Source organism: Eumetopias jubatus, unplaced genomic scaffold (assembly GCF_037043125.1).
Source record: "Eumetopias jubatus isolate StellerSeaLion01/CBP00866 unplaced genomic scaffold, mEumJub1_p1.0 scaffold_2, whole genome shotgun sequence".
Lineage (NCBI taxonomy): Eukaryota > Metazoa > Chordata > Mammalia > Carnivora > Otariidae > Eumetopias > Eumetopias jubatus.
Genome location: NW_028274808.1, coordinates 51,586,516 through 51,614,266, shown reverse-complemented (window position 1 = coordinate 51,614,266; position 27,751 = coordinate 51,586,516). Strand labels below are relative to the sequence as shown.

Here is a 27,751-nt window from a genome sequence, read left to right as displayed (position 1 = left end):
TTTTAATAAACTCATCTCAGAAGTAACATCCCACCACTTCTGTCATTCATTGGGAGTGAGTCATTAAATCCAGCCCATACTCAAGGACAGGGGTTTACACAAGGGCACAGACCCACTAAGAGGCCAAGCCAGAGGCTGCTTACTATTATCACCCAAGTAGACATCACAGCCCTGGAGGGAGGGGGTGTACTGAGAATTAGTGGGGTTCTATCAGCATTTCCTTTAGCCCTCTCTGCTTTTCAGAGTCGAACTGACCATGAACTTCATGTTCTGCTACTTTTTCATCAGTATATAACACTCTTGTCTCTGCCTCCTCCTCACTGCCATCTCTGTCACATGGAGGATATGTGGAGAACCCATAGATTGCTGGGGACTATTATATATCAGACTTTTTACATAAATCTAAAATAGATCAGCATTATAATAGCTACTGGATATATTGTTAAGCATAAATTTAAGTCAGGAAATATAATAATAATTAATATTTAAACATTATCACAGAGTTCTAAAAATTAAAGCAATGCAAGTTATTTTTAAAAGAACCAAAGCTCTATTGGAGATTTTTAAATAGAATACAAGTTAATAGTAAAAATAATTATTTCATGCTATTCTAACAATATTTCTAAGTAGTATTTTCACTATACTTCAATCTACTGTTACTAGCAAGAGACAGTGAGTATCCTGGGTTGAACTGTGTGCCCAAAAAAATACAGGTTGGAATCCCAACCCCCCCAGGATCTCAGAATGTGAGCTTATTTGGTGATAGCGTCTTTACAGAGGTAATCAAGTTAAAATGTGGTTATGCAGTTGGACCATAATCTACTATGACTGGAGTTGTCATAACAAGGGGAAATTTGGACACAGAAACAGACATGATAGAGGAAAGACAATGTAAAAAAGATACAAGGAGAAGACAGCAATCTACAAGCCAAGGAGAGGGGCCTGGGACAGAACCTTCTGTGGCAAGCCTCAAAAGGAACCATGAGCCAAGCAGAGCCAGCACCTTGATTTTGGACTTCCAGCCTCCAGAACCATGAGACAATGATTTTCTATTGTTTAAGCCACGAGTCTGTGATACTTTGTTACGGCAGCCTGAACAAACTATTATAAGGCGAAGAAAGAAAAAATGAGATTTAGCGAGAGAGAGAGAGAGGCAGAGAGAAACAGAAAAGAAGATATATCAAGATACATATTCATCTGGATGAGTTGATTTTAACAAGAAATGCACAAGGGCCTACTCCTAAAATCTCATTTAGCATATTTATGGAGCAGAAGCTGACAGATATTTCCAAAAACTGTGTAAATGGAACACAGTGCCAGGTGAAACCAACCAGATTGTCCCTCTACAAATGGGGTCTGACCTGGTAGGGGCCAACAGTGGGAATCCAGGAGCAAGAGGGGAACCTACCTTCTGGTAGTCTTCTTTCGACCTCAGGGCCACCTCCATGTGCTCAGTAGAGGTTGGATAGATGGCTGAGCGGTACTGAGTGCCATGGTCATTGCCTTGGCGCATGCCTGAGAAAGTGGAAAGCAGAAAGGATTACTGGAGTGGACCAGGTAAAAAGGCCAGTGTCACAAGTTCTCTATGATTCATGTGCTGCTAAGTTGCTCGGTTTCGTTTTGTTTTTTTTCCAACTGAAGTATGGTTGACACACAACGTTACATTAGTTTCACATATACAACTTAGTGATTTGACAAGTCTTACCTTATGCTACACTCACCACAAGTATACCTACCATCTGCCACTGTACAATGCTATTACAACACCTCTGACTATATTCCCTATGCTGTGCCTTTTATTCCTGTGACTTATTCATCCCATAACTGGGAGTTTGTACCTCCAACTCTTCTTCACCCATTTTCACCCATCCCCCACAACCTCTCCCGTCTGGCAACCATCAGTTTGTTCTCTGTATTTATGGGTCTGTTTCTATAATTTGTTTGTTTGTTCATCTGTTTCGTTTTTTTTTAGATTCCACAAACATGAGAATTTGTTTTTCTCTGTTTTACTTATTTCACTTAGCATAATATCCCCTAGGTCTATCCATGTTGTCACAAATGGCAAGATTTCATTCTTTTTTATAGCTGAGTAATATTCTGTATATGTACACCACAGTTCCTTTATCCATTCATCCATCAATGGACATTTAACACTGCTTCCATATCTTGCATATTATGAATAATGCTGCAATAAACACAAGGGTACATATATTACTAAGTGCTTGTTTTAATTTCATCTTGACACCACTCTCCTTAAACAAGAACAAAATATATGTTTCACTTTGCTTATTTTAATTACAACAGATGTTTGAACTTACGTAAATTTATCATAGGTCTTAGATCACAGTAGATGCTCTACAATATGTATTTTTCTATGCAGATATTTAAATCACAACCTATTCCATTTTTCACTTGCAAAGCACTGTGTTGTACATTATTTCTTGGGATCTTAGTGAGATAACGTGTATGGCAGTTACTGTGGTCCCTCACTTGGCAAATAAGGAGATGGGATTACGTATGTGTAAGCACCTGGCATACTGCTTGGCACATAGGAGGTGCCTATAAATGACTAAATAGCTGGTATTCAGTGAGTTTGAAGAGCTTGCTTAAGGTCATCCACACAATTAAGAGAAAACCTGAGCCTTAAAGTTAGCCCACCCCATTTTCCACTGTGTCACAGCTGCTAACATATAGATCCCAATCAATTTCTAACTGAATAATTTAGTCCCCAAAGATAAACAGCCACAGGCTGAATATAGATCTCCTATAGATCTTCATGCTGTGGTCAAATGAACCTCGCATGCATTTACTTCATCATTCAAGAATCCACTTCAGTTTTGTTTTTATTAACATATAATGTATTATTTGTTTCAGGGGTACAGGTCTGTGATTCAACAGTCTTGCACACTTCACAGCGCTCATCATAGCACATACCCTCCCCAATGTCCATCACCCAGCCAAGCCATCCCTCGCACCCACCTCCACTTGAGCAACCCTCAGTTTGTTTCCTGAGATTAAGAGTCTCTTATGGTTTGTCTCCCTCTCTGGTTTCATCTTGTTTCATTTTTCCCTCCCTTCCCTTACGATCCCCTGTCTTGTTTCTCAAAGTCGTCATATCAGTGAGATCATACAATGCTTCTCTTTCTCTCTTTCCGACTGACTTATTTCGCTTAGGATAATACCCTCTAGTTCCAACCATGACATTGCAAATGGCAAGATTTCAATTTTTTTCATGGCTGCATAATATTCCTATATATATATGACACATCTTCTTTATCCATTCATCTGTTGATGGATATCTAGGCTCTATCCATAGTTTGGCTATTGTGCACATTGCTGCTATAAACATTGGGGTGCACGTGCCTCTTCGGATCACTACATTTCTATCTATGGGGTAAATACCCAGTAGTGCAATTGCTGGGTCATAGGGTAGCTCTGTTTTTGAGGAACTTCCATACTGTTTTCCAGAGTGGCTGCACCAGCTTGCATTCCCACCAACAGTGTAGGAGGGTTCCCCTTTCTCTGCATCCTCGCCAACATCTGTTGTTTCCTGACTTGTTAATTTTAGCCATTTTGACTAGTGTGAGGTGGTATCTCACTGAGGTTTTGATTTGGATTTCCCTGATGCTGAGCGATGTTGAGCACTTTTTCATGTATCTGTTAGCCATTTGGATGTCTTCTTTAGAAAAATGTCTGTTCATGTCTTCTGCCCATTTCTTGATTGGATTATTTGTTCTTTGGGTGTTGAGTTTGATAAGTACTTATAGATTTTGGATACTAGCCCTTTATCTGACATGTCATTTGCAAATATCTTCTCCCATTCTATCGGTTGTCTTTTGGTTTTGTTGATTGTTTCTTTTGCTGTGCAAAAGCTTTTGATCTTGATGAAGTCCCAATAGTTCATTTTTGCCCTTGCTTCCCTTGCCTTTGGCGATGTTTCTAGGAAGAAGTTACTGCAGCTGAGGTCGAAGAGATTGCTGCCCGTGTCCTCCTCAAGGATTTTGATGGGATCCCTGTCACACATTTAGGTTTTTCATCCAGTTTGAGTTTATTTTTGTGTGTGTGAGGAAATGGTACAGTTTCATTTTTCTGCATGTGGCTGTGCAATTTTCCCAACACCATTTGTTGAAGAGACTGTCTTTTTTCCATTGGACATTCTTTCCCGCTTTGTCAAAGATTAGTTGACCATAGAGTTGAGGGTCCATTTCTGGGCAATCTATTCTATTCCACTGATCTATGTGTCTGTTTTTGTGCCTGTACCATACTGTCTTGATGATAACAGCTTTGTACTAGAGTTTGAAGTCCGAAATGGTGATGCCACCAGCTTTGCTTTTCTTTTTCAACATTCTTCTGGCTATTCAGGGTCTTTTCTGGTTCCATACAAATTTTAGGATTATTTGTTCCATTTCTTTGAAAAAAGTTGATGGTATTTTAAAAGGGATTGCATTAAACATGTAGATTGCTCTAGGTAGCATAGACACTTTCACAACATTTGTTCTTCCAATCCATGAGCAAGGAACATTTTTCCGTTTCTTTGTGTCTTCACCAATTTCTTTCATGAGTATTCCATAGTTTTCTGAGTATCATACCATCTACAAAAAGTGAGAGTTTCACTTCCCCTCTGCTGATTCAGATGCCTTTTATTTCTTTTTGTTGTCTGATTGCTGAGGCTAGGACTTCTAGTACTATGTTGCATAGCAGTGGTGATAGTGGACATCCCAGCCATGTTCCTGACCTTAGGGGAAAACCTCTCAGTTTTTCCCCATTTAGTATGATATTCACCGGGTGTTTTTCATAGATGGGTTTTATGATATTGAGGTATGTACCCTCTATTCCTACACTGTGAAGAGCTTTAATCAAGAAAGGATGCTGTACTTTGTCAAATGCTTTTTCTGCTTCTGAGAGGATAATATGATTCTTGTTCTTTTTTATTAATGTATTGTATCACATTGATTGATTTGCAGATGTTGAACCAGCCTTGCAGCCCAGGAATAAATCCCACTTAGTCATGGTGAATAATCCTTTTAATGTACTGTTGGATCCTACTGGCTAGTATTTTGGTGAGAATTTTCGCATTCATGTTCATCAGGGATATTGGTCTGTAGTTCTCCTTTTTGATGGGGTCTTTGTCCAGTTTTGGGATCCAAGGTAATGCTGGCCTCGTAAAATGAGTTTGGAAGTTTTCCTTCCATTTCTATTTGGAACAGTTTCAGGAGAATAGGTATTAATTCTTCTTGAAATGTCTGATAGAATTCCCTGGGAAGCCATCTGGCCCTGGGCTTTTGTTTGTTGGGAGATTTTTGATGACTGCTTCAATTTCCTTAGTCGTTATGGGTTTGTTCAGGTTTTCTATTTCTCCCTGGTTCAGTTTTGGTACTTCATACGTCTCTAGTAATGCATCCATTTCCTCCAGATTATCTAATTTGCTGGCACAGAGTTGCTCATAATATGTTCTTATAATTGTTTGTATTTCTTTGGTGTTGGTTGCGATCTCTCCTCTTTCATTCATTATTTTATTTTTTTGTGTCATTTCTCTTTTATTTTTGATAAGTCTGGCCAGGGGTTTATCAATCTTATTAATTCTTTCAAAGAATCAGCTCCTAGTTTCATTGATCTGTTCTACTGTTCTTTTGGTTTCTATTTCATTGATTTCTGCTCTGATCTTTATTATTTCTCTTCTCCTGCTGGGTTTAGGCTTCATTAGTTCTTTCTCCAGCTCCTTTTGGTGTAGGTTTAGGTTGTGTATTTGAGACCTTTCTTGTTTCTTGAGAAAGGCTTGTATTGCTATATGCTTTCCTCTTAGGATCGCCTTTGCTGCATCCCAAAGATTTTGAACAGTTATGTTTTCATTTTCATTTGTTTCCATGAATTTTTTTAATTCTTCTTTAATTCCTGGTTGACCCATTCATTCTTTAGTAGGATGCTCTTTAGCCTCCATGTATTTGAGTTCTTTCCAACTTTCCTCTTGTGATTGAGTTCTACTTTCAAATAATAGTGGTCCGAAAATATGCCGGGAATGATCCCAATCTTTTGGTACAGGTTGAGACCTGATTTGTGACCCAGGATGTGATCTATTCTGGAGACTGTTCCATTGGCACTAGAGAAGAATGTGTATTCTGTTGCTTTGGGATGGAATGTTCTGAATATATCTGTGAAGTCCATTTGGTCCAGTGTATCATTTAAAGTCTTTAATTCCTTGTTGATCTTTTGCTTAGATGATCTGTCCATTTCAGTGAAGGGAGTGTTAAAGTCCCCTAATATTATTGTATTATTGACTATGTGTTTCTTTGATTTTGTTATTAATTGGCTTATATAATTGGCTGCTCCCATGTTAGGGGCATAGATATTTACAATTGTTAGATCTTCTTGTTGGATAGACCCTTAAGTATGATGTAGTGTCCTCCCTCATCTCTTATTACAGGCTTTGGTTTAAAATCTAATTTGTCTGATATAAGGATTGCCACCCCAACTTTCTTTTCATGTCCATTAGCATGGTACATTGTTTTCCACTCCGTAACTTTAAATCTGGAGGTGTCTTTGGGTCTAAACTGAGTCTTTTGCAGACAGCATATCAATAGGTGTTTTTTATCCAATCTGATACCCTATGTCTTTTGATTGGGGTATTTAGCCCATTTACATTCAGGGTAACTACTGAAAGATATGAATTTAGTGCCATTGTATTGCCTGTAAGGTGACTGTTACTGTAAATTGTCTCTGTTCCTTTCTGGTCTATGTTACTTTTAGGCTCTCTCTTTGCTTAGAGGACCCCTTTCAATATTTCTTGTAGGGCTGGTTTCGTGTTTGCTGATTCCTTTAGTTTTTGTTTGTCCTGGAAGATTTTGATCTCTCCTTCTATTTTCAATGACAGCCTAGCTGGTATAGTATTCTTGGCTGCATATTTTTCTCATTTAGTGCTCTGAATATATCATGCCAGTCCTTTTTCCAGCCTGCCAGGTCTCTGTGGATAGGTCTGCTGCGAATCTAATGTTTCTACCATTATAGGTTACAGACCTCTTCTCCCAAGGTGCTTTCGGGATTTTCTCTTTGTCTCTGAGACTTGTGAGTTTTACTATTAGATGTCAGGGTGTTGACCTATTTTTACTGATTTTGAGAGGAATTCTCTGTGCCTCCTGGATTTTGATGCCTGTTTCCTTCCCCAAATTAGGGAAGTTCTCTGCTATGATATGCTCCAATATACCTTCTGCCCCTCTCTCTCTTTCTTCTTCTTCTGGGATCCCAATTATTCTAATGTTTCACTTTATGATACCACTTATCTCTAGAATTCTGCCCTCATGATCCAGTAGTTGTTTATCTCTCTTTTTCTCATCTTCTTTATTCTCCATCATTTGGTCTTCTTTATCACTAATTCTCTTTTCTGCCTCATTTATCCTAGCAGTTAGAGCCTCCATTTTTTATTGCACCTCATTAATAGCCTTTTTGATTTTGACTTGGTTAGATTTTAGTTCTTTTATTTCTCCAGAAAGGGATTCTTTAGAATCTTCTATGCTTTTATCAAGCCCAGCTAGTATCTTTATAATCGTCATTCTGAACTCTAGTTCTGACATCTTACTAATGTCTGTATTGAGTAGGTCCCTGGCCATCGGCACTGCCTCTTGTTCTTTTTTTTTTTTTTAATGAGTTTTTCTGTCTTGTCATTTTGTCCGGAGGAGAATAGATGAGTGAGAGAACAAAATGCTAAAAGGGTAAAAATGACCCCAGAAAAATATACACTAAACAAATCAGAAGAGACCTGAAACTGGGGGAAAAGAAAGTGAGAGAGATAAAAAAAAGAATATGATCAGGCTGGTGACTAGAACAGAGCCATCATGCTCCCTGCTCGGTGGGAAGCCACACAGATTTTGGGTGTATTTTCATCTGTTAAAAGAAATTACCTCCCAAAATTTTAAAGAAAGAAAAACTTATATAGATACAAAAATATATAAATAAATACGATGAAGGGATGGAATATGACTGTAAGGATAAAAATTTAAAAAGATTTTAAAAAAGGAATTGATAAGAAGTTGGTTGAAAAGAGAATGAAAAAAATTTTAAAAAAAAGAGATAATGTGATCAGGCGGGAGACTAGAACAAAGTCATACACTAGATTTAGGGTATATTTTGGTTTGTTAGAAGAAACCATATCCCAAAATTTTAAAGAAAGAAAAACTTATATATATGCCAAAAATAAGGTTAAATACAATGAAGGGATGGAATATGATTCTAAAAATGAAAATTAAAAAAGATTTTAAAAAAGGAATTGATGTTGGTTGAAAAAGGGAAGAAGAAAAATTGAAAAAAAAAGAAAGTTTAAAAAATTAACTTTGAAAACTAAAGAATCATGGGGAAAAAAGCCATGAATTCTATGTGCTGTATTCCCCTAGTGCTAGAGTTCTGCCGTTCTCATTGATTGGTAAACTTGGTCTTGGCTGACTGTTCTTGCTGGTCTTCTGGAGGCGGGGCCTGTCACAGTGGTTCTCAAATGTCTTTGCTGGAGTCGGAATTGCCCCACCCTTGTTGGTCTGGGCTAAGTAATCTGCTCGGGTTTGCTCTCGGGAGCTTTTGTTCCCTGCAAGCTTTACGTACAGCTTTTGGAGGACGAGAGTGAAAATGGCGCCTTCCAATCTCTGCGCCAGAGGAGCCGAGAGTTCAGGGCCCCACTCCTCAGTGCACCCCCAGAGAAAAGCAGTCAATCACTCCTGTCTCCCCAGTCTCTGGCCGCACTCCGTGCTCACCCAGCCTGTGACAGAGTGTTTCTCTCTCTGAGTCTCCAAACCCAGCAGATCCCTGCAGTGCGCTCCCACGCCGCTCCTCCCAGAGGAGGAAGGGGAGTCTCCCCAGATCTGCTGCTTGTTGGGTCCCTACTGCAGGAGCAGTGGCCTGACTATGCCATGGATCAGTTTATGGCAACCCCGGGATGAGAGCCCACTCCTCGGCTCCGTCTCTGCAGCTGCTTCCCCACTCTGATACCTGGGAGCTCTGCCACACTCAGGCACCCCCAGTCTTTCTGTGACCCCGAGGGTCCTGAGACTACACTATCCCATGAGGTTTCCACCCCCCACTTAGCCACTGGAGTGACGTCCCCTCAGTGGAGCCGACTTCTAAAAGTTCCGATTTTGTGCTCCGCCGCTCTATCGCTTGCCAGTAGCGGCTGATGGAGGCTCCCTCCCCCGCCATCTATCCTCCCGAATATCGCCTCGGATTCACTTCTCCGCACGTCCTACCTTCCAGAAAGTGGTTGCTTTTCTGTTCAGAGAGTTGCTGCTATTCTTTTCTTCGATCTCCTGTTGAGTTCATAGATGTTCAGAATGGTTTGATTCCTATCTAGCTGAATTCCTGAGACCAGACAAAATTTAGGTCCCCTACCCCTCCACCATCTTGCTCTTCCCTCCTCTCCACTTCAATTTTAACAAGTGCTCCTAGACTCCTCCAACAGAAGACTCAATCTTCCAAAAAGAACAGCTTTGTGGGGCGCCTGGGTGGCTCAGTCGTTAGGCATCTGCCTTTGGCTCAGGTCATGATCCCAGGGTCTTGGGATCAGCCCTACATCGTGCCCCCTGCTCGGTGGGAAGTCTGCTTCTCCCCCTCTCACTCTGCTTGTGTTCCCTCTCTCTGTCAAATAAATAAAATCTTAAAAAAAAAAAAAACCTTTGTACTTTCAGATGTTAACATCCATATGAATTACCTGGGGATGTTGTTAAAATGCAGATTCTGGTTCAGTAGGTCTGGGGTGAGCCTGAGTGAGATTCTGCATTTCTAAACTGCTCATGAGTAGTGCTGACAAACCAGATGGTACTTTGAGTAGCTAGGGTTTAGAGTTTGCTCAGATGTTTTCAAGTTCTTTATAATCCATCAGCAACAATTTTAATTCCAATAATGCAGTAAGGAAAACTTGAATCTTCCAAACCAATATTCCTGAGGCACCCAATGTACAGTGCTCCCTCCACCTCCCCCCATTCCCCCAGGAAGCACACACTTTTTACTGAACTATTCAAGACTTAGTTCAAGTATCTTCACTCCACAAAACCTTCCCTGAGTGCTCCTTATAGCTGCAACAATCACGGACTCCTTTGGGCAGGTCTCTCTCTTAGAGATTTTATTGTACTGCATCGTTATTATGTGTTGTCCCTCTTCCTCATTTGTGAGCCTTCCAAAGGGCAGACCCTTACAGCCATATGACCTCGTATAGCATCGGACACATGGATATACTTCCACCAATATTCATTGCATGAAAAACATATGAATTTATATCTTGTGATCCAAGGCCCTGCAATCAATACTAGAGTGCAAATCAATCAATCAAAGTGCTTTTTATCTTGTAAATGAAAATGTAAATTCAAATGTAAATAAAATAACTTTCTTAAGAGCCCTAGGAAAAAGCTACCAGTGAGTTAATACGTTTGACTAATAGAGGGAAGTGCAGTAGCCAAAGACACCAGAGGTTCACTATGGCAGTTAATTAACTGACAAGCTAGAATTCATGATCAAAACTAGAGGCTAATAAAAAAAAATCTTGCCATTTGCAACAACGTGGATGGAACTAGAGGGTATTATGCTAAGTGAAATAAGTCAATCAGAGAAAAACAAGTATCTTATGATCTCACTGATATATGAGGAATGTTTAACTTCAGGAAACAAGCTGAGGGTTACTGGAGTGGTTGGGAGTGGGAAGGATAGGGTGGCTGGGTGATGGACATTGGGGAGGGTATGTGCTATACCCTCCCCACAGGGCAAGCACTGTGAATTGTGTAAGACTGAGGAATCACAGACCTATACCTCTGAAACAAATAATACATTATCTGTTAACAACAACAACAAAAAAGAAGATAGTAAGAAGGGAAAAATGAAAGGGGGGAATAGGAGGGGGAGATGAACCATGAGAGACTATGGACTCTGAGAAACAAACTGAGGGTTTTAGAGGGGAGGGGGATGGGGGGATGAGTTAGCCCGGTGATGGGTATTAAGGAGAGCACGTATTGAATGGAGCACTGGGTGTTATATGCAAACAACAAATCATGGAACACTACATCAAAAACTAATGATGTAATGCATGGTGACTAACATAATAAAATTAAATTAAATTAAAAAAACTAGAGGCTAAATATAGAGGTTCAAATAATAACAAACTAGTAGGATTTAGGGTCAAGTCATAGGCTATATATGGTGTGTACATGTGTACTGGTGCATATGGTGGGGGTGTTTCTGACACTTACTTGTTCACACCCCAGTTTGGTTGACTTCCTAGAAATTCCACTTTCCCTTCTTCAGAGTCCCATCCCCACCTTGAAACACAAAGGTCACATGGGGACCAGGAAGTAATTAGTGGCTTAAACAGCCACTATCAATGACACCAAAATATTAATTTGATAATATACAATAAAAATAAACCAATCCATGTCTCCAATAAGCACTGTATAAATACCAAATTAGAGTATCTATTTCATTTCTGTATAAGTTACATATTCACTTAGGTATAATATTATTATAATATACAATATGTATTTTTACAGCACAAATATTATTTATAGTATATACTACATAGGTATTATTATAGTATTATTTATTAAGCACTTAGTATGTGCCAAATACTTCCCTAGGTGCTGAAGATACAGCAATGAATAAAAGCAAACCCTACCTTTGCAGAGCTCACATTTCAGGGTAATTTAAGAAACTGGATACATATACATTCCAGAATGGCACTTTGGCAATATTTTTTTTCTTTACCTTCTTCAGTGTTCCCTCCTTCCCTTAAAAGTAAGGCTTTTCTTGAGTGACTACTTCATATCTTTTTGTGCACAATGATGTGATGGTAGCATTATTGTTCCCTCTGAAAATATGCTCCAAAAGATTTATCCAAAATATTGCTGGGTGGCTGATTTTCAGGAAAATCTGACCCATCTCCATTCGGCACAAGATGCAGAACAGTAGGGTCTCCATGTGGAGTTGTTTACATCTACTCAAGTTCCCTTTCTTTTGGAAGATAAACTAGTATGTGAGTTAAAGAGAACATGGAGATGTGATTTATTTTTTTCAACAAATTTTGCTAATATTCTCATATGCTTTGGACAGAAGACAATAAATATCTCTGTATTTGGATGAAGGTCCTTCACTTATCATAGGATTATGGGAAATTGGTGCTTATGAATAAAAACTGACTTTTTAGCAAACAAGATGGGAATAATTAAGAATCATTCCAAGGAAACTGTATAATAGTGGGCTCTTCCACTGATATATTTTCACAAATAGTCAGGTAGAAGAATGAAATCTTTAGATTTACATCCACATTCAGAGCCTCTCTTGTAGTGACATGACAACCTAAGGGGTAGCAACATCTGGAATTTCCCAAAATTGTGTGGTTGGGCAGAAAAGATGCACATGGCTGTCATTTCTAGGCAAATATGTAAGGTAGTACATTTTTATAAAAAACAATCCATAGATTTTTTCATGTAATTGTGGGTTATACTACTACTACAATCCAGGATGGGGATTTATGAACCCTTCCCTAAAGCCATGATTCCCTTGAATTAAATTCTAACTTGATCATCTGCTAATTGTAATACTACAATACTGATAGGGCTGCTGTCACTGTTGTCTTTGTCTTCTCTGTGCAGACTTGGGCTGTCCCCAACTCACCCTGGACAGCTATAAAGAGGAGTAACATAGTGGGCATTATCCACAGCTCCGTCCCAGACTCTTTGCACCTCTCTCCTTGCACCAATGCAAACCGACTATTCATCAGTTGGAAAGACGGGAATTATTCACACAGTTACAGCCACCATCTTCAAGTCTTACAGATTGGAATTTACAGCCCTGACTTTCTGATCCTAACACTTTTTGGATATTCTAATAAAACTGACAGCTCCTCATGTCAGAACCAACACACACTCTCTTCCCAGTCACTTTGGCTAAACCTTTGCCTGGCCAGAAAGGAAGACAAGAAAATGTCAAAGAGATACAGTAGGGGATAGAGAGAAAACATCAAAGCCTTTATTCAGATATCCTTGAATTTTTAGTGACACTGGATAAGGCATTAACCCTCTGGTATACTCATGAATAACAACGTTAATTTGATTGAATATTTTTCCAACAAAATTCATCCCAAGGAGAAGGTATTAATATCTTAAAACAAAACCATACACACATTTCCACCTACTTGTGTATGTGTTTGGTTGATTCCAATGCATGTACCTTTTGGTTAACTGATGAAAAGGCTTATTAAATGGATAGGAGCCTGAAATATGGAAACAGATGGTTCACTGGGAAATATGATTTGATGCTCAACAGATTGAAAAACCTATAGAACTATGGATTTTCCGTTCTCGTTATTTTTAATACATTGCATTTACAGATGTTTAGCATCATTAAACTTTTCACCATTTCTTTCAACCTCCATTGGTTTGTGTTATGAACACAAAATAGTAATTCACATGTGAGGAAAACCTGTTCATTAAATCTCTCATAAGAAGCCTAGGACTCAGAGTTACAAGATCTTGTTTTTAAGTCTGACTCTGTCACTGACATGCTTTATGTAAATTACCTAATTTCTGAGCTTCAAACCTCATTTGTAAAATAAGGATTATAAGGACCTAAACTACAGGCTTGTTGTGAGGAGTAAATGAGATGAAACCTGTAAAGCACTTTGTTGACTATAAAAAATTATGTAGGTGTTAAGTACTTTAATTTAAACAACTTTAAAAAATCTCGGAATGCTTCAGAATAATTAGTTTGAAATAAAAATAACAAATGATGTCACACAAGATACTCTAGGTATAACCCTTTTCATCCCCTGAAAAGCATTAAATAATATTCTTCTCTCAGATGCCCTCACAGTACAGGTCACATAGAAAAATCCAAAGAGAGAATCAAAATCCATTTTATGTGTGTAGAAATGTACTAGATTTTAACTCTTTATTACATTTTTTAGGAGAATTATCTTCCTAATTAAAATTTTAGCTCTGCTACTCTCTAGCCCAGTTCTCTATCTCAATGGAAAACAAACCCAAGAAAGGGAAAAACTCTTTGAGTGAATTTTCTGACACCTGCCCCTACCCATGAAGAGCTTTCCAAACCAATGTCTCACATTCTTGATCTCTGATCTGAAGTTTGGAAAAATCAGGCCTTTTGGGCATTTATCCCAAGAAAGAGCCTGGAAATCAATGGTCCAACACCTTGAATCACAAAATGAAGGAAATATTTGACTATTATACCTGATCTAAACAGCCTTTATAATGCTGTTATCAAGAGGGCAAAACTAACCAAAACTGCATTGTGAAAAAGGACAGAAGAATGTCACTGAGAGACAGAGAATCCCTACTTATCTTTCCTTCTTCCACAAATAAATACATTCTCTCTAGCATAAAGTATTCAGAGTGCCAACTGTATACTCAGCACTATGGAGGCTACAGCAGAATTAATTATAAGCCTTGATCCCAAGAAATGGCCTGGAAAAGGGGAAGAGGGAAATGGATGAGCTTGACTCTATACTTCACTGTACTGGGTTTCACCAGCATTTCCCCTCACATTGCAGATGGCTGTTATTAGTCTTCAGATTAGCCCTGTGAAGTTGGTATTCTCAACCTTCCTTGACACAAAGGAAGCTGTGAATCAGAGACATTAAGTGACCTGCCTGATGCCACAGAGCTGGTAAATGTCCATGTTATGATTTAAAGCTAGATCCACCTGACACCAAAATTGATGCACAACAAGTTAGAGCAAAACAGTCAAAGATAATGGAACAAAGTGCCCTGTAGGTGGTGCATCTGGAAAGGAGCATCACCACCTAAGGTCCAGAAATAAGAACAAGCTTGGTACTTGCTGAGGACTATGAAGAGACAGGGCTGGGTTCTGCCTAGAGGCCTAGAAGGAAATGAAGTTGGTTAGTTGAGCATGAGGCCATAGGAATCTTGACAGGACATACCGGCGACCAGATACGTTTGGAAACATCAGTCTCAAGGAAGCCACAGAATTCTTTGGAACCCTGGGTAAGCATAATCTTCAAAAATCCAAAACTCTCTTTTATACAGATTCAGTAAGTGTTGCAAAGTTCACTGTGCCCTCCACTTGGCTTTGGAAAAACTGATAGGATAAATTACTGATACTATTTGGCTGTTTTCGTGTTCCAGGAAAGCAAGCAATGGGCCTGCTGTAGTGGGTGAAATGAAAATAACTGGCTGAGAAACATCTTGTGCTGAACATTCTCCCATAGCACTCTCTAAACTAAGTAATGAGGACTGGGCTTTGGGGCCTTCTTGAAGAGGACTGACCTCTTGGCATCTACCAACTGTTTGTGATTTCTCCATCCACCTTCTTCAAATAAGATTTGAAAGGACAAACCTGAGACTGTTCTAAGATTTCTCTCTCTCTCTCTCTCTCTCAGCAGAGCCACAGAAAGCAATGGAAAACAGAAATGCTTAATCTATAATGAAGCAAAAAAGATAGAAGTTCTCATCTGCTCAATGGGCCTTTTAAACCTTAGCTCATTTTTGGCTACCAGTCCTGTTTTATACCTTCTAACTGGAGAGATGAGAAATACACTTGAACATGGAAATTTTAAATGGAAATTCACATTATGACTTGTTTCAAGGTGATTACTTTAAGAAATTCCAGGACTCACCAGTTGATAGTGAACATCAGGGCGAAGAAGAACACATTTATAAGGGGCTGCAATTACTAACTGTGTTAGGGAACTTCAAAGGAGTAATAATCTCATTAGAGGGCTCTCTGTGTTGGTTGCACAGACAGGGTGACTCCCCAGGAAGAATCCATATTCTTCTCTTCTATAGACTATTGCTAGGAAAAAATTGGATCCTGACCCATAATCGGGTTTTGTCATGAGACAGTTCTGAATTCTAATTTTAGCTCTCCTTTTTACTAACTGTGTAACCTCAGCCAAGTTATTAGACCCATCTATGCTTCAATTTCTTCATTTGGAAAAATGGAGGTGATGGTACATATCCCACAGGGTTGTTAGGTATCTTACATAGGAGCTCAGTAAACATAACTCCTCCATCCCCTTGTGACTTCTAATGCAGAAATTCAAGGAAGAGACTTTTTCAACATATTAAGAATTAAAAAATTTCTCTGTCAATGAAGAGTTGGTAAGCATCTACCTCAGTCCAGAAATCTTGCTAGGACTTCAGCTAAAACACACACCAAAGAACCTGATCTCAGTCTCAGAAAATTTGTACAATGTATCATCAAACAGATAAGCAGGCAGAGAAGCAAGATGTGCTCATTAAGAATGAACAGAGATCCATCTAGAATCCATACCTCTTAACCACTCTGGCCTCAGTGGCAATCAAGGATTTGGGTCAGATCCTTTTAAAACCAGTTTTATTGAGGTAAAATTGATATACAATAAATGGTATGCCTTTAAGATATACAATTTGATCACTTTTGACATGTATATACATAATGAAACCATCGCCAAAATCAAGATAATGAACAACTCCAAAATACCCCTCAGGCCCATTTTAAATCCATCCTTCCCACCACTCCCAGTCCCTGCCCTAGAGCCTCAGGCAAACTCTGACCTATATTCTATCATTCATTTAGATTCATTCACATATTCTAGAATTTTATACAACTGGAATCACATAGCATGTACTATTTTTTCGTAACTCAAGCAGGCTGTTATAAGTTCCTTCTTTTTATTGCTGAGCAGTGTTCCATTGACTGGATAGCCCACGATTTATTCATTGACCTATTGATGGACATTTTGGTTCTTTCCAGCCTTGGACTATTAAAATAAAGCTAGTGTAAATATTCCTGTATAATTCTTTGTATGTACATATGCTTTCTTTTCTTCTGGATAAATACCTGGGAGTGGAATGGCTGGTACATTTTTGCTTAAGACTGTCAAACTTTTTCCAAAGTGGTTGTAATATTTTATATTACCTGCCAGCAATTATGAGAACTCCAGTTGTCTTGTATCCATACAAACACTTGGTATGATCGGTCCTTTTAATTTTGGCCATTTGAAAATATGTGTAGTAATAGCTCACTGTGGTTTTAATTTGAATTTCTTAATGCCTAATGATGTTGAGCATTTGTCATGTGATAATTTGCTATTTGTGTATCTTCTCTGGTAAAGTACTCAAATATTTTACACATTTTTAAACTGTGTTTAAATATGGTTGAATTTTGAGAGATTTTTTTATACATTCTGGATACAAGGGTCTGAACAAATATATAACTGGAAACTGCTTTCTTTCAGTCTGTGGTTTGTCTTTAATTCTCTTGGTGACTTTCAAAGAGCACAAATTAATTTTGATGAAATCTAAATTATCAATGGTTTCTATTACGGATCAAGTTTTTGGTGTTATAGCTAAAATCTTTATCTAACCCAAGTCACGAAGATTTTTTCTTTTATTTACCTCTAGAAGTTTCATAGTTTTAGGTTTTAAATTTAGAGCTATGATTCCTTTTACATTTTGTATATGATATGAGGTACAGATCAGATTTGTTTTGGTTTTCTTGTTGTTATTGCTGTTGCATTCTTTTGTTGTTGCTTTTTTGCAGGAGGATATATAATTGTCCCAGCACCATAATGGAAAAGATTATCCTTTCTCCACTTTACAGTCTCTCCTCCCAGACTTTGTGGTATGTTTGCAAAGCACTGAATTTCTACATATCTTAGTGCCCTCAATATACACTTATTGTTTTGGCTCTAAACAGTAGATTATCTTTTAAAGAGATTTCAATCTTTAAAAGTCTGTATGTTTAGTTAAAATGTAGTTAACGTTGTTAGCACTCTTTATTCCTTTGTGTAAGGTCCATATTTCTGGCTGGTATCACTTCCTTTATACTTGAAGGACTTGTTTTACATTTCCTTCTAGCTCAGGTCTGCTAGTGATGAATTCATTCAGCTTTTGTACATGTGAAAAAGTATTTCTCCTTCAATTTTGAAAGATATTTTCACCAGGCAAAGAATTCTAGTATGACAGTTCTTTTTTCCTTTCAGTACTTAAAGATATTACTCCCCTAGCCCCCACCTGGTATTGTTCCTGGAGGAAACTGCCATCTTCTGTATCTTTGTTCCTCTATGAAATTTATCTTTGTTCTGTGGCTACTTTTAAGATTTTCTCTTTATCACTGATTTTAATGATTTGATTATCATGTGTCATGATGTAATTTTCTTCAAGTTTCTTGTGTTTATGTTCATTTAACTTCTCGGATCTACAGTTTTACAGTTTTTATCAAATTTGGAATTTTTTCTGACATTCAAATTCTTTTTATCTCAGACATTATAATTTTCATCTCTTGAAGTTGGGTTAGGACTTTTTTTTGAAAAAAATGTTTTATTTATTTGAGAGAGACAGCACAGAGAGAGGAGCAGAGGGGGAGGGAGAGGGACAAGCAGACTCCACACTGAGTGTGGAACCCAATATGGGGCTCAATCCCACGACCCTGAGATCATGACTTCAGCCAAAACCAAGAGTAGGTCACTTAACTGACTGGGACCCTGGGTTGGGTCTTTTTTTGTATCACCCACTCTTCTACTTAACATGTCCAATCTTTCCTGTTGCTTCTTAAATATAATGAATACAATTTTAATTACTTTAATTTTTATTGCTAGTGCCATTATCTATGTCAAGTTTGGGTCATTTTACATTGATTGATTTTTCTCACTATAGATAGTATTTTCCTGTTTGTTTGAATGCCTGGTTATCATTAACAGATGCCAAAAAGTGTGAATTTTACCTTGCTGGGTGCTGGATATTTTATAATCCTACATATACGTTCATATTCTTTGTTATGTAATGAAGTTAAGTTACTTGGCAAAAGTAACATATCCTTGAACTTGGGGGAAGATGGTGGAGTAAGAGGACCCTAAGTTCATCTCATTCCACAGATACAACTCAAAAATACTCTCATCAGTGTAAGCAACCCAGAAACCACCTAAAAACTGACAGAACAAACTGCACAACTAAATGTAAAGAAGCCACACTGAAGAGGGTAGGAAGGGCAGAGATGTGGTGGGGAGCTAAAGGGATCAGGCCATCTGTGGAGTGAGGAGAGGGGAGCCAGGAGCCCTGGGCAAGGAGAGGGGAGAGAAACAGACCCTTATGCCAATGAGCCCATGCAGGGAAGATTAATCCCCATAACATCTGGCTTTGAAAATTAGAGGGGCTGAATTGTGTGAGTTCTTAAAACCAGTGGACTTAAGGCTGGGAATTTAAAAAATCAGCAGGCTAGACTCTGGGAGAGCTGGGAAGGTAAGAGGAAGCTGAGTCCCTGCCCTTAAAGAGACAGCAAAACAAAGAGCACACAGAGATACAGAGTAGAAGCCACAGTTTGAAAAACACCTGTAACATACAAGAGGGAGAATTATTTACTAATCTCAGAATGTGTCCCAGAGGGGCAGTGTTCACTGAGGGAATTCTCTAGGAACAAAGGACCTGGCAGGTGCCATCTCCCTCCTCTGCCAGCACCCCCAGCATAAACACACAGCCACCTGTGGGAACTGGCATGGCACCAACATTTACTACCTAACTTGCTTTCCCCAAGCCCTGTGCCCACCCCTCCAGCCCCCACAGCTTCCACAATCTGCAGATCTGGAGATCTGCTCTTTCCAGTCATGCTTGCCTCAGTCCCACCACTGCAGGTTCCCTCCCCCAGAAGACTGGCACACCTTATTAAAATTGTGCACCCTGCCCATGCATGCTTGGCAGATCTGCCCTGGCCAGTCCTGGTTCTGGTGGGGTGGCAGCAGCAAGACTCATTTCACAAGCAGGTCAGCATGCACATTGTTCAAACTGTGTGCCCCAACCCAGCCACCCAGTCTCAGCAGTGGCAGCAATGGTACGTCCCCCATTGCTGGCATGCAAACCTGTGGGCACCACTCAACCCACTCCCCTTCAATGTGCTCTTGGTCAGAGCACATTCAAACTGGGCTACAAGCCTAGCAGTGTGCAAGCAACCCCAAAAGGGTCCAGCACCACTCCAAAGTGGCTCTGGCCCTTCAGTGAGAAGAAGATAATCACACACACCAATCAGACATTGCAGACAGTTGGTGTGATTGCAGGGACTGCCCACTAACAAAAACTTCTCAGGGGACAACACAGGGAAAGCAACCTGTAGTTTGGTGCTATTGCATCTCTGGCAAATGCCTGGTCTGATTCAACTCAAGCCCAAGGCAGCCCCAGACTGGTCCACTAATACCACAGGGATCAAACACTGCCCACAACAGGCAAAGAGAGCCACTGAAGACAAATGGACCAAAGGAAAAAGCAGCCAAGACACAACAGCAGGGTACACACAACACACCTAGGAGACACCCCTGAAGTGCCAGATTCCAGTGAACAGGAGACACTGCACTTCAGGGCAGTGCAGGACCTCTTCTAAGGCCATTACTTTCAAAGGCAGGAGATGTAACCGACTTTCTTAACACAAAGCAATGGACCAGAGAGTTAGACAAAATGAGGAGACAGAGAAATATGTTCCAAATGAAAAAAAAAAAAAAGGACAAAACCACAGCAAGAGAGCTAAGATAAACAGATATAAGTAATATGTCTGATGGAGAATTTAAAGTAATGATCATAACGATACTCAATGGACTTGAAAAAAGAGTAGAGGACATCAGTGAGACCCTCAACACAGAGATAAAAAGAAATCAGAGAAGACTAACACAATAAATGAAATTAAAAATACACTAGATGGAATAAATAGCAGGTTAGAAGAAGCAGAAGAATGAATTAGTGACCTGGAGCAGAAGAATGAATTTATGAAAAGCAATCAAGTTGAGCAGGTGAGAGTAAAAAATTGTACAAAATAATAGACTTAGGGAACTCAGCACCTCCATCAAGCATAACAACATTGATATTACAGGGATCCTAGATAAAGGAGAGAAAAGAGGACAGAAATTTTCTTTGAAGAAATAATAGTGGAAAAATTCCCATTTCCTTCCCATATGGGGAAGGAAACATAAATGCAGATCCAAGAGCAGAGATCCCCCAACAAAATCAACCCAACGAGGTCCACACCAAGATACATAGTAATTAAAATGGCAAAAACTAGTGATAGAGAGAATTTTAAAAGAAGACAGTTATAAGGGAAACCCCATAAGGCAATCAGCAGATTTTTCAGTAGAAACTGTGCAGGCTGGAAGAAAGTGGTATGATATATTTGAAATACTGAAAGGGAAAAATATGCAACCAAGAAAACTCTATCCAGCAAGACTATCATTCAGAAGAAGGAGAGGGGCACCTGGGTGGCTCAGTCGTTAAGCGTCTGCCTTTGGCTCAGGTCATGATCCCAGGGTCCTGGGATCGAGCCCCTCATCAGGCTCCCTGCTCGGCAGGAAGCTTGCTTCTCCCTCTCCCACTCCCCCTGCTTGTGTTCCCTCTCTAGCTGTGTCTCTCTCTGTCAAATAAATAAATAAAATCTTAAAAAAAAAAAAAGAAGAAGAAGAAGGAGAGATAAAGAGTTTCCCAGACAAACAAAAGCTAGAGGAGTTCGTGGCCACAAACCAGCCCTATAAGGAATGTTAAAGGGGATTCTTTGAGTGGAAAGGAAAGACTGTAAGTAAGAGTAAGAAAACTAAGAAACACAAAAGCAGTAAAAATAAGTTTATCTATAAAATCAATCAAGGGACACACAAAAGGATGTAAAGAATGACACCATTTACCTAAAATGTGGTGGGGACAGAAGTAAACAGTGGGTTCAAACTTAAGTGACCATCAGCTAAATATAGACTGCTATATGCAAAAGATGTTATATATAAACCTAATGGCAACTACAAATGAAAAACCAGTAATAGATATGCAAAAAATAAAGAGAAAGAAATCCAAGCATATCACTAAAGAAAGCTAACAAAATGTGACAGAAGAGAGCAAAAGAAGAAAGGACCAGAAAAGAACTACAAAAGCAACCACAAAACAAATAACAAAATGGCAATAAATACCTATCTATCAATAATTACTTTGAATGTAAATGAACTAAATGCTCCAATCAAAAGATATAGGGTGATGGAATGGATAAAAAACAAGACCCATCTATATGCTGCCTATAAGAGATTCATTTCAGACCTAAAGACACATGCAAAGTGAAAGTGAGGGGATGGAGAAACATTTATCATGCAAAGAGATGTGAAAAGAAAGCCAGGGTAGCAATACTTATATCAGACAAAATCCACTTTAAAACAAAGAGTGTAATAAGAAACAAAGAAGAACATCATATAATAATAAAGGGGACAATCTAAAAAGAAGATATAATAATTGCAAATATTGATGCACCCAACATGGGAGTATCCAAATGTATAAAGCAGTTAATAACAAACATAAAGGAAGTAATTAATAGGAATACAATAATAGTAGAAGACTTTAACACCCCACTTACATCAATGGATAGATCATCAAAACAGAAAATCAACAAGGTAACAGTGGCTTTGAAGGACACATTGGACCAGATGGATCTAACAGATATATTCAGAACATTCCATCCTAAAACAGCAGAACACACATTCTTTTCAAATCTGCATGGAACATTCTCTAGAATAGATCACATATTAGGTCACAAAACAAATCACAACAAATTCGAAAAGATCAAAGTCATACCATGCATCTTTTCTAACCACAACACTATGAAACTAGAAGTCAACCACAAGAAAAAAATCTGGAAAGACCACAAATACATGGAGGTTAAATAACATGCTACTAAACAATGAATGGATCAACCAAGAAATCAAAGAAAAAAATTAAAAATTACATGGAGAGAAATGAAAATGAAAACACAATGGTCCAAATTTTTTGAGATGAAGCAAAAGTGGTTCTAACAGAAAGTTTATAGCAATACAGGCCTACCTCAAGAAGCAAGAAAAATCTCAAACAAACAACCTAACCTTACACCTAAGGAGCTAGAAAAGGAACAAACAAAACCCAAAACCAGCAGAAGGAAGGAAGTAATAAAGATTAGAGCAGAAATAATTGATATAGAAACTAAACAAACAAACAAACAAACAAACAGTAGAACAGATCATTGAAGAAACCAGAGGCTGGTTCTTTGAAAAGATCAACAAAATTGATAAGCCTCTAGCAAGACTCATTAAAAAAAAGAGAGGACCCAAATAAGCAAAGTCACTAATGAAACAGAAGAAATAACCACCAATACCACTGAAAATAAACTACTGTAATAGAATACCATTGAATACTTATATGCCAACAAATTGGATAACTTAGAAGAAATGGATAAGTTCCTAAAAACATATAAGTACCAAAACTGAAGCAGGAAGAAATAGAACATTTGAACAGACAAACTACCAGCAATGAAATTGAATCAGTAATCAAAAAACTTCCAAGAAATAAAATTCCAGGACCAGATAACTTCACAGAGGAATTCTACCAAACATTTAAAGAAGAGTTAATACCTATTCTTCTCAAACTATTACAAAAAAAAAAATACAAGAGGAAGAAAAACTTCCAAATTCATTCTATGAGACCAGTATTATTCTGATACCAAAACCAGATAAAGACACCACAAAAGAGAGAGAGAGAGAGAGAACTACAGGCCAATATTCCTCATGAATATAGATGCAAAAATCCTCGACAAAATATTAGCAAACCAAATCTAAAAATACATTAAAAAAATACACCATGATCAAGCAGAATTTATTCCTGGGAAGTAAAGGTAGTTCAATATTCACAAAACAATCAACGTGACACATCACATCAATAAAAGAAAAAATAAAAACCATATCATTATTTCAATAGATGCAAAAAAAATTGATAAAGAACACATCCATTCATAATAAAAACCCTCTGCAAAGTAGGTCTAGAGGGAACATATCTCAACATAATAAAGGCCATATTATGAAAATCCCACAGCCAACATCATACTCAGTGGTAAAAAAAAAAAAAAAAAAATGAGAGCTCTTCCACTAAGGGTCAGGAACAAGACAGGGATGTCCACCCTCACCACTTTTATTCAACATAGTACTGGAAGTCCCAACCACAAATTAGACAACATAAAGAAATAAAAGGCATCCAAACTGGTAAGGAAGAAGTACATCTCTCACTATTTGCAGATAACATGATACTATATATAGAAAATCTATATATACCATATATACACCATATATATCTGTATACACCAAAAAAAAACCTAATGGAATTGATAAATAAATTCAGTAAAGTCACAGGATACAAAATCAATGTGCAGAAATCTGTTGCATTCCTATACACTAATAATGAAGCAGCAGCAAGTGAAATTAAGAAAATAATCCCATTTACAATTACACCAAAAACAATAAAATATCTAGGAATATACTTAACTAAAGAGGTGAAAGACTTACACTCTGAAAACTATAAAACACTGATGAAGGAAATTCAAAACAACATAAAGAAATAGAAAGATATTACATGCTCATGGGTTAGAAGAACAAATATTGTTAAGGGTGCCTGGGTGGCTCAGTTGGTTAAGCGACTGCCTTCAGCTCAGGTCACGATCCTGGAGTCCCAGGATCGAGTCCCACATCGGGCTCCCCACTCAGTGGGGAGTCTGCTTCTCCCTCTGATCCTCTCCACTCTCATGCTCTCTCTCACTCTCTCTCTCAAATAAATAAATAAAAATCTTTAATAAAAAAAAGAAAAACAATATTGTTAGAATGTCTATGCTCACCGAAGCAATCTACAGATTTAATGCAATCTTTATCAAAACATCAACAGCATTTTTTATAGAACTAGAACAAACAATCCTAAAATTTGTATGGAACCATAAAAGAGCTCAAATAGCCAAAGCAATCTTGAAAAGAAAGACAAAACTGGAGTTATCACAATTCCAGATTTCAAGTTATATTACAAAGTGGTAGTAATTAAGGCAGTATGGTACTGGCATAAAAATAGACACACAGATCAACAGAATAGAAGAGAAAACCCAGAAATAAACCCACAATTATATGGTCAATTAATCTTCAACAAAGCAGGAAAGAATATCCAATGGGAAAAAAAGAGTCTCTTCAGCAAATGGTGCTGGAAAAACTGGACAGCTATATGCAAAAAAATGAAATTGGACCACCACACACAAAAATAAACTCAAAATGGATTAAGGGTCTAAATATAAAACCTGAAACCATAAAAATCCTAGAAGAGAGCATAGGCAGTATCTCTCTGACATCGGCCATAACATCTTCCTGGATTTGTCTCCTGAGGCAAGGGAAACAAAAGCAAAAATAAACTATTGGGACTGCATCAAAATCAAAAGCTCTGTACAGCAAAGGAAACAACCAACAAAACTAAAAGACAACCTACTGAATTAGAGAAGATATTTGCAAATGACATATCCAATAAAGGGTTAGCATCCAAAATATATGAAGAATTTATAAAAATCAACACCAAAAAAAAATAATCCAATTAAAAAATGGGCAGAAGACATGAACAGACCTATTTCCAAAGAACACATCCAGACGGCCAAAAGACATACGAAAAGATGCCTAACTTCACTCACCATCAGGGAAATGCAAATCAAAACCACTATTAGATATCACCTCACTCTTGTCAGAATGGCTAAAATAAAAAAAATTCAGGAAAGAGTAAGTGTTGGTGAGGATGCAGAGAAAAAGGAAACTTCCTGCATTATTGGTGGGAATGCAAACTGGTGCAGTGACTGTGGAAGACAGTATGTAGGTTTCTGAAAAAATTAAAAATAAAACTAGTATAAGATCCAGTAATGGCACTACTGGGTATTTAGCCAAAGAATATAAAAATACTAATTCGAAGGGATATATGCACCCCTATTTATTGCAGCATTTTTGCAATAGCCAAATTATAAAAGCAGCCCAAGTGTCCATCAATAGATGAATGGATAAAGAAGATGTGGTGTGTGTGTGTGTGTGTGTGTGTGTGTGTGCGCGTGTGTGTGTGTATAGTAGGATATTATTTAGCCAGAAAAAAGAATGAAATCTTGCCATTTGCAACAACAACATGGATGGAGCTAGAGAGCATAATGCTAAATGAAATAAGTCAGAGAAAGACAAATACCTTATGGTTTTGCTCATACGTGAAATTTAAGAAACAAAACAAACAAACAAAAGAAAATAAAAGAGACAAACCAGAAAACAGACTCTTAACCATAGGGAACAAAGAGATGGTTACCAGAGCGGAGAGGTGGATGGGGAGAATGGGTGAAGGAGGTGAAGGGGATTAAGAGTACACTTATCTTAATGAGCACTGAGTAATATATGGAACTGTTGAATCACTATTTGTACACTTGAAACTAATATAACACTGTATGCTAACTATACTTGAGTTAAAATTTAAAAAATAAAAAAAAATTAAGTAACATATCCTTTTGGTTCTTACTTTCAAGCACTGTTATTTTGGACCAAAGAAGCTTTTAATCTAGGTTAATTTTCCTGCTAATGAGGTAAACCTTTCTGAGTACTTTATCTGATGTCCAATGAATTTTTATATGTACCACTCTGGCTAGTGAAAACAGGCAGTATTCCCATCCCCATGTGAGCTTTGGGAATTTTTTCCCCTCTAATTGTTCAAGGTGATTCTTTTCCTGGCCTCAGGTTGTTTAATCACAAAATATTCTGGTCAGTACTCAGACAATCACTTAAAGGAACACTTTGCAGATCTCCAGAGATTTCTAGCTCAACATTTCTCTCTTCCCTTCTTCTGCTCTATAAATTCTACCTTCTTCAGCATCCCTAGACTTCCACTTCCATCTCCTCAACTCATGGAGGCTGTGAGGCTTGGCCTGGATTCCTCCTCCTCGCTCTGCAGCATAGATATTTTCTCTAGGAAATCAGTTGGGCAATTGTTTATTTGTTTCACTGATGTCCAACATTTCATATATTTTGTCTAATTTTTTAGTCCCTTCAAATCACAAACAGAAGTCTTTGGGCTAAATATCTTCCAGCCCTAATTTTTAAATCATTTAAAGTTAAAATAACGGAGGGCATGGATAGCTAGGCTGAAAAATTCCCTTGGGTTTGAGTGGAGTTTTTTTTGTATTTTTTGTTCTGTGTTACTACTCTATTAACAAATGAACTCTGTAAATTTATTTCAGTAAAATAACTCAAATTAAAATGTGCATAAATGGCATCTAGATGGTAAATATTTTTGAATTCCCATCATTAATCAGCAAGTTAATTTTCTCTATGTTTTACCCTTTTGTCTTCGTTCTTCTTGATCCCTGCTCTGTCAGTGTTAACAGTACCTTCCTTCCTTAAATGCTTTTCCCCTTGGCCTTGTAACACTACACTTCACCTAAGACTTTAACTATTTCTTGACCGGTCCCTATCTATTTGCTTTTCCATTTTCCCCCTTCATCCTCCTTACAACAGTTGTTCGTAGGTTCAGTCTTTTGCCATTGCCCTCCCTTCCATGTGCCCTCCAATGGAACCTCTTTTCTATGCTAAGAACTTACAAATCTAAATTTGTGATCCAAATTTTCTTTCAGGTTTCAGTCATGTAGAACCACATTCTTGTTAGACATTTACTAGGCTCCCTCATCCCTCATTTCTCAACTGACCTCATTGTCTTTCATTGTCCCCTAACTTTCTCATCTCTATCAACTGACATGATCATTCTCCTAGCAACCCAAGCTTTCAATCTTGTAGTAATCCATGTTTCATTTGAGCCTCTTTTATACCTTAAGCCAGGCAGTCACTTAACTTTACCTTTGTTTTCTGTAAAATCTTTCACTAATCTGTCCCTTTCCACAGCCTCCACTCTGATTTAAACTCAATACCTCATGGTGTGTGATGATAAAGCCAGGATGAATACCCAGATCTTCTGTAGAGACCTAATTC

The 27,751-nt window shown here is 38.1% G+C and overlaps 1 protein-coding gene across 2 annotated transcripts in view; it reads right to left on the bottom strand.

Annotated features, from left to right (window-relative positions):
• MSRA (methionine sulfoxide reductase A) overlaps positions 1 to 27,751 on the bottom strand; it is a 440,787-nt gene that overhangs the window by 113,017 nt on the left and 300,019 nt on the right. For both annotated transcript variants that reach the window (XM_028114363.2, XM_028114362.2), the window contains one exon: positions 1,409 to 1,515. In XM_028114363.2, the coding sequence (XP_027970164.1) occupies positions 1,409 to 1,515 (107 nt within the window). The remainder of the gene's footprint in view (positions 1 to 1,408; positions 1,516 to 27,751) is intronic.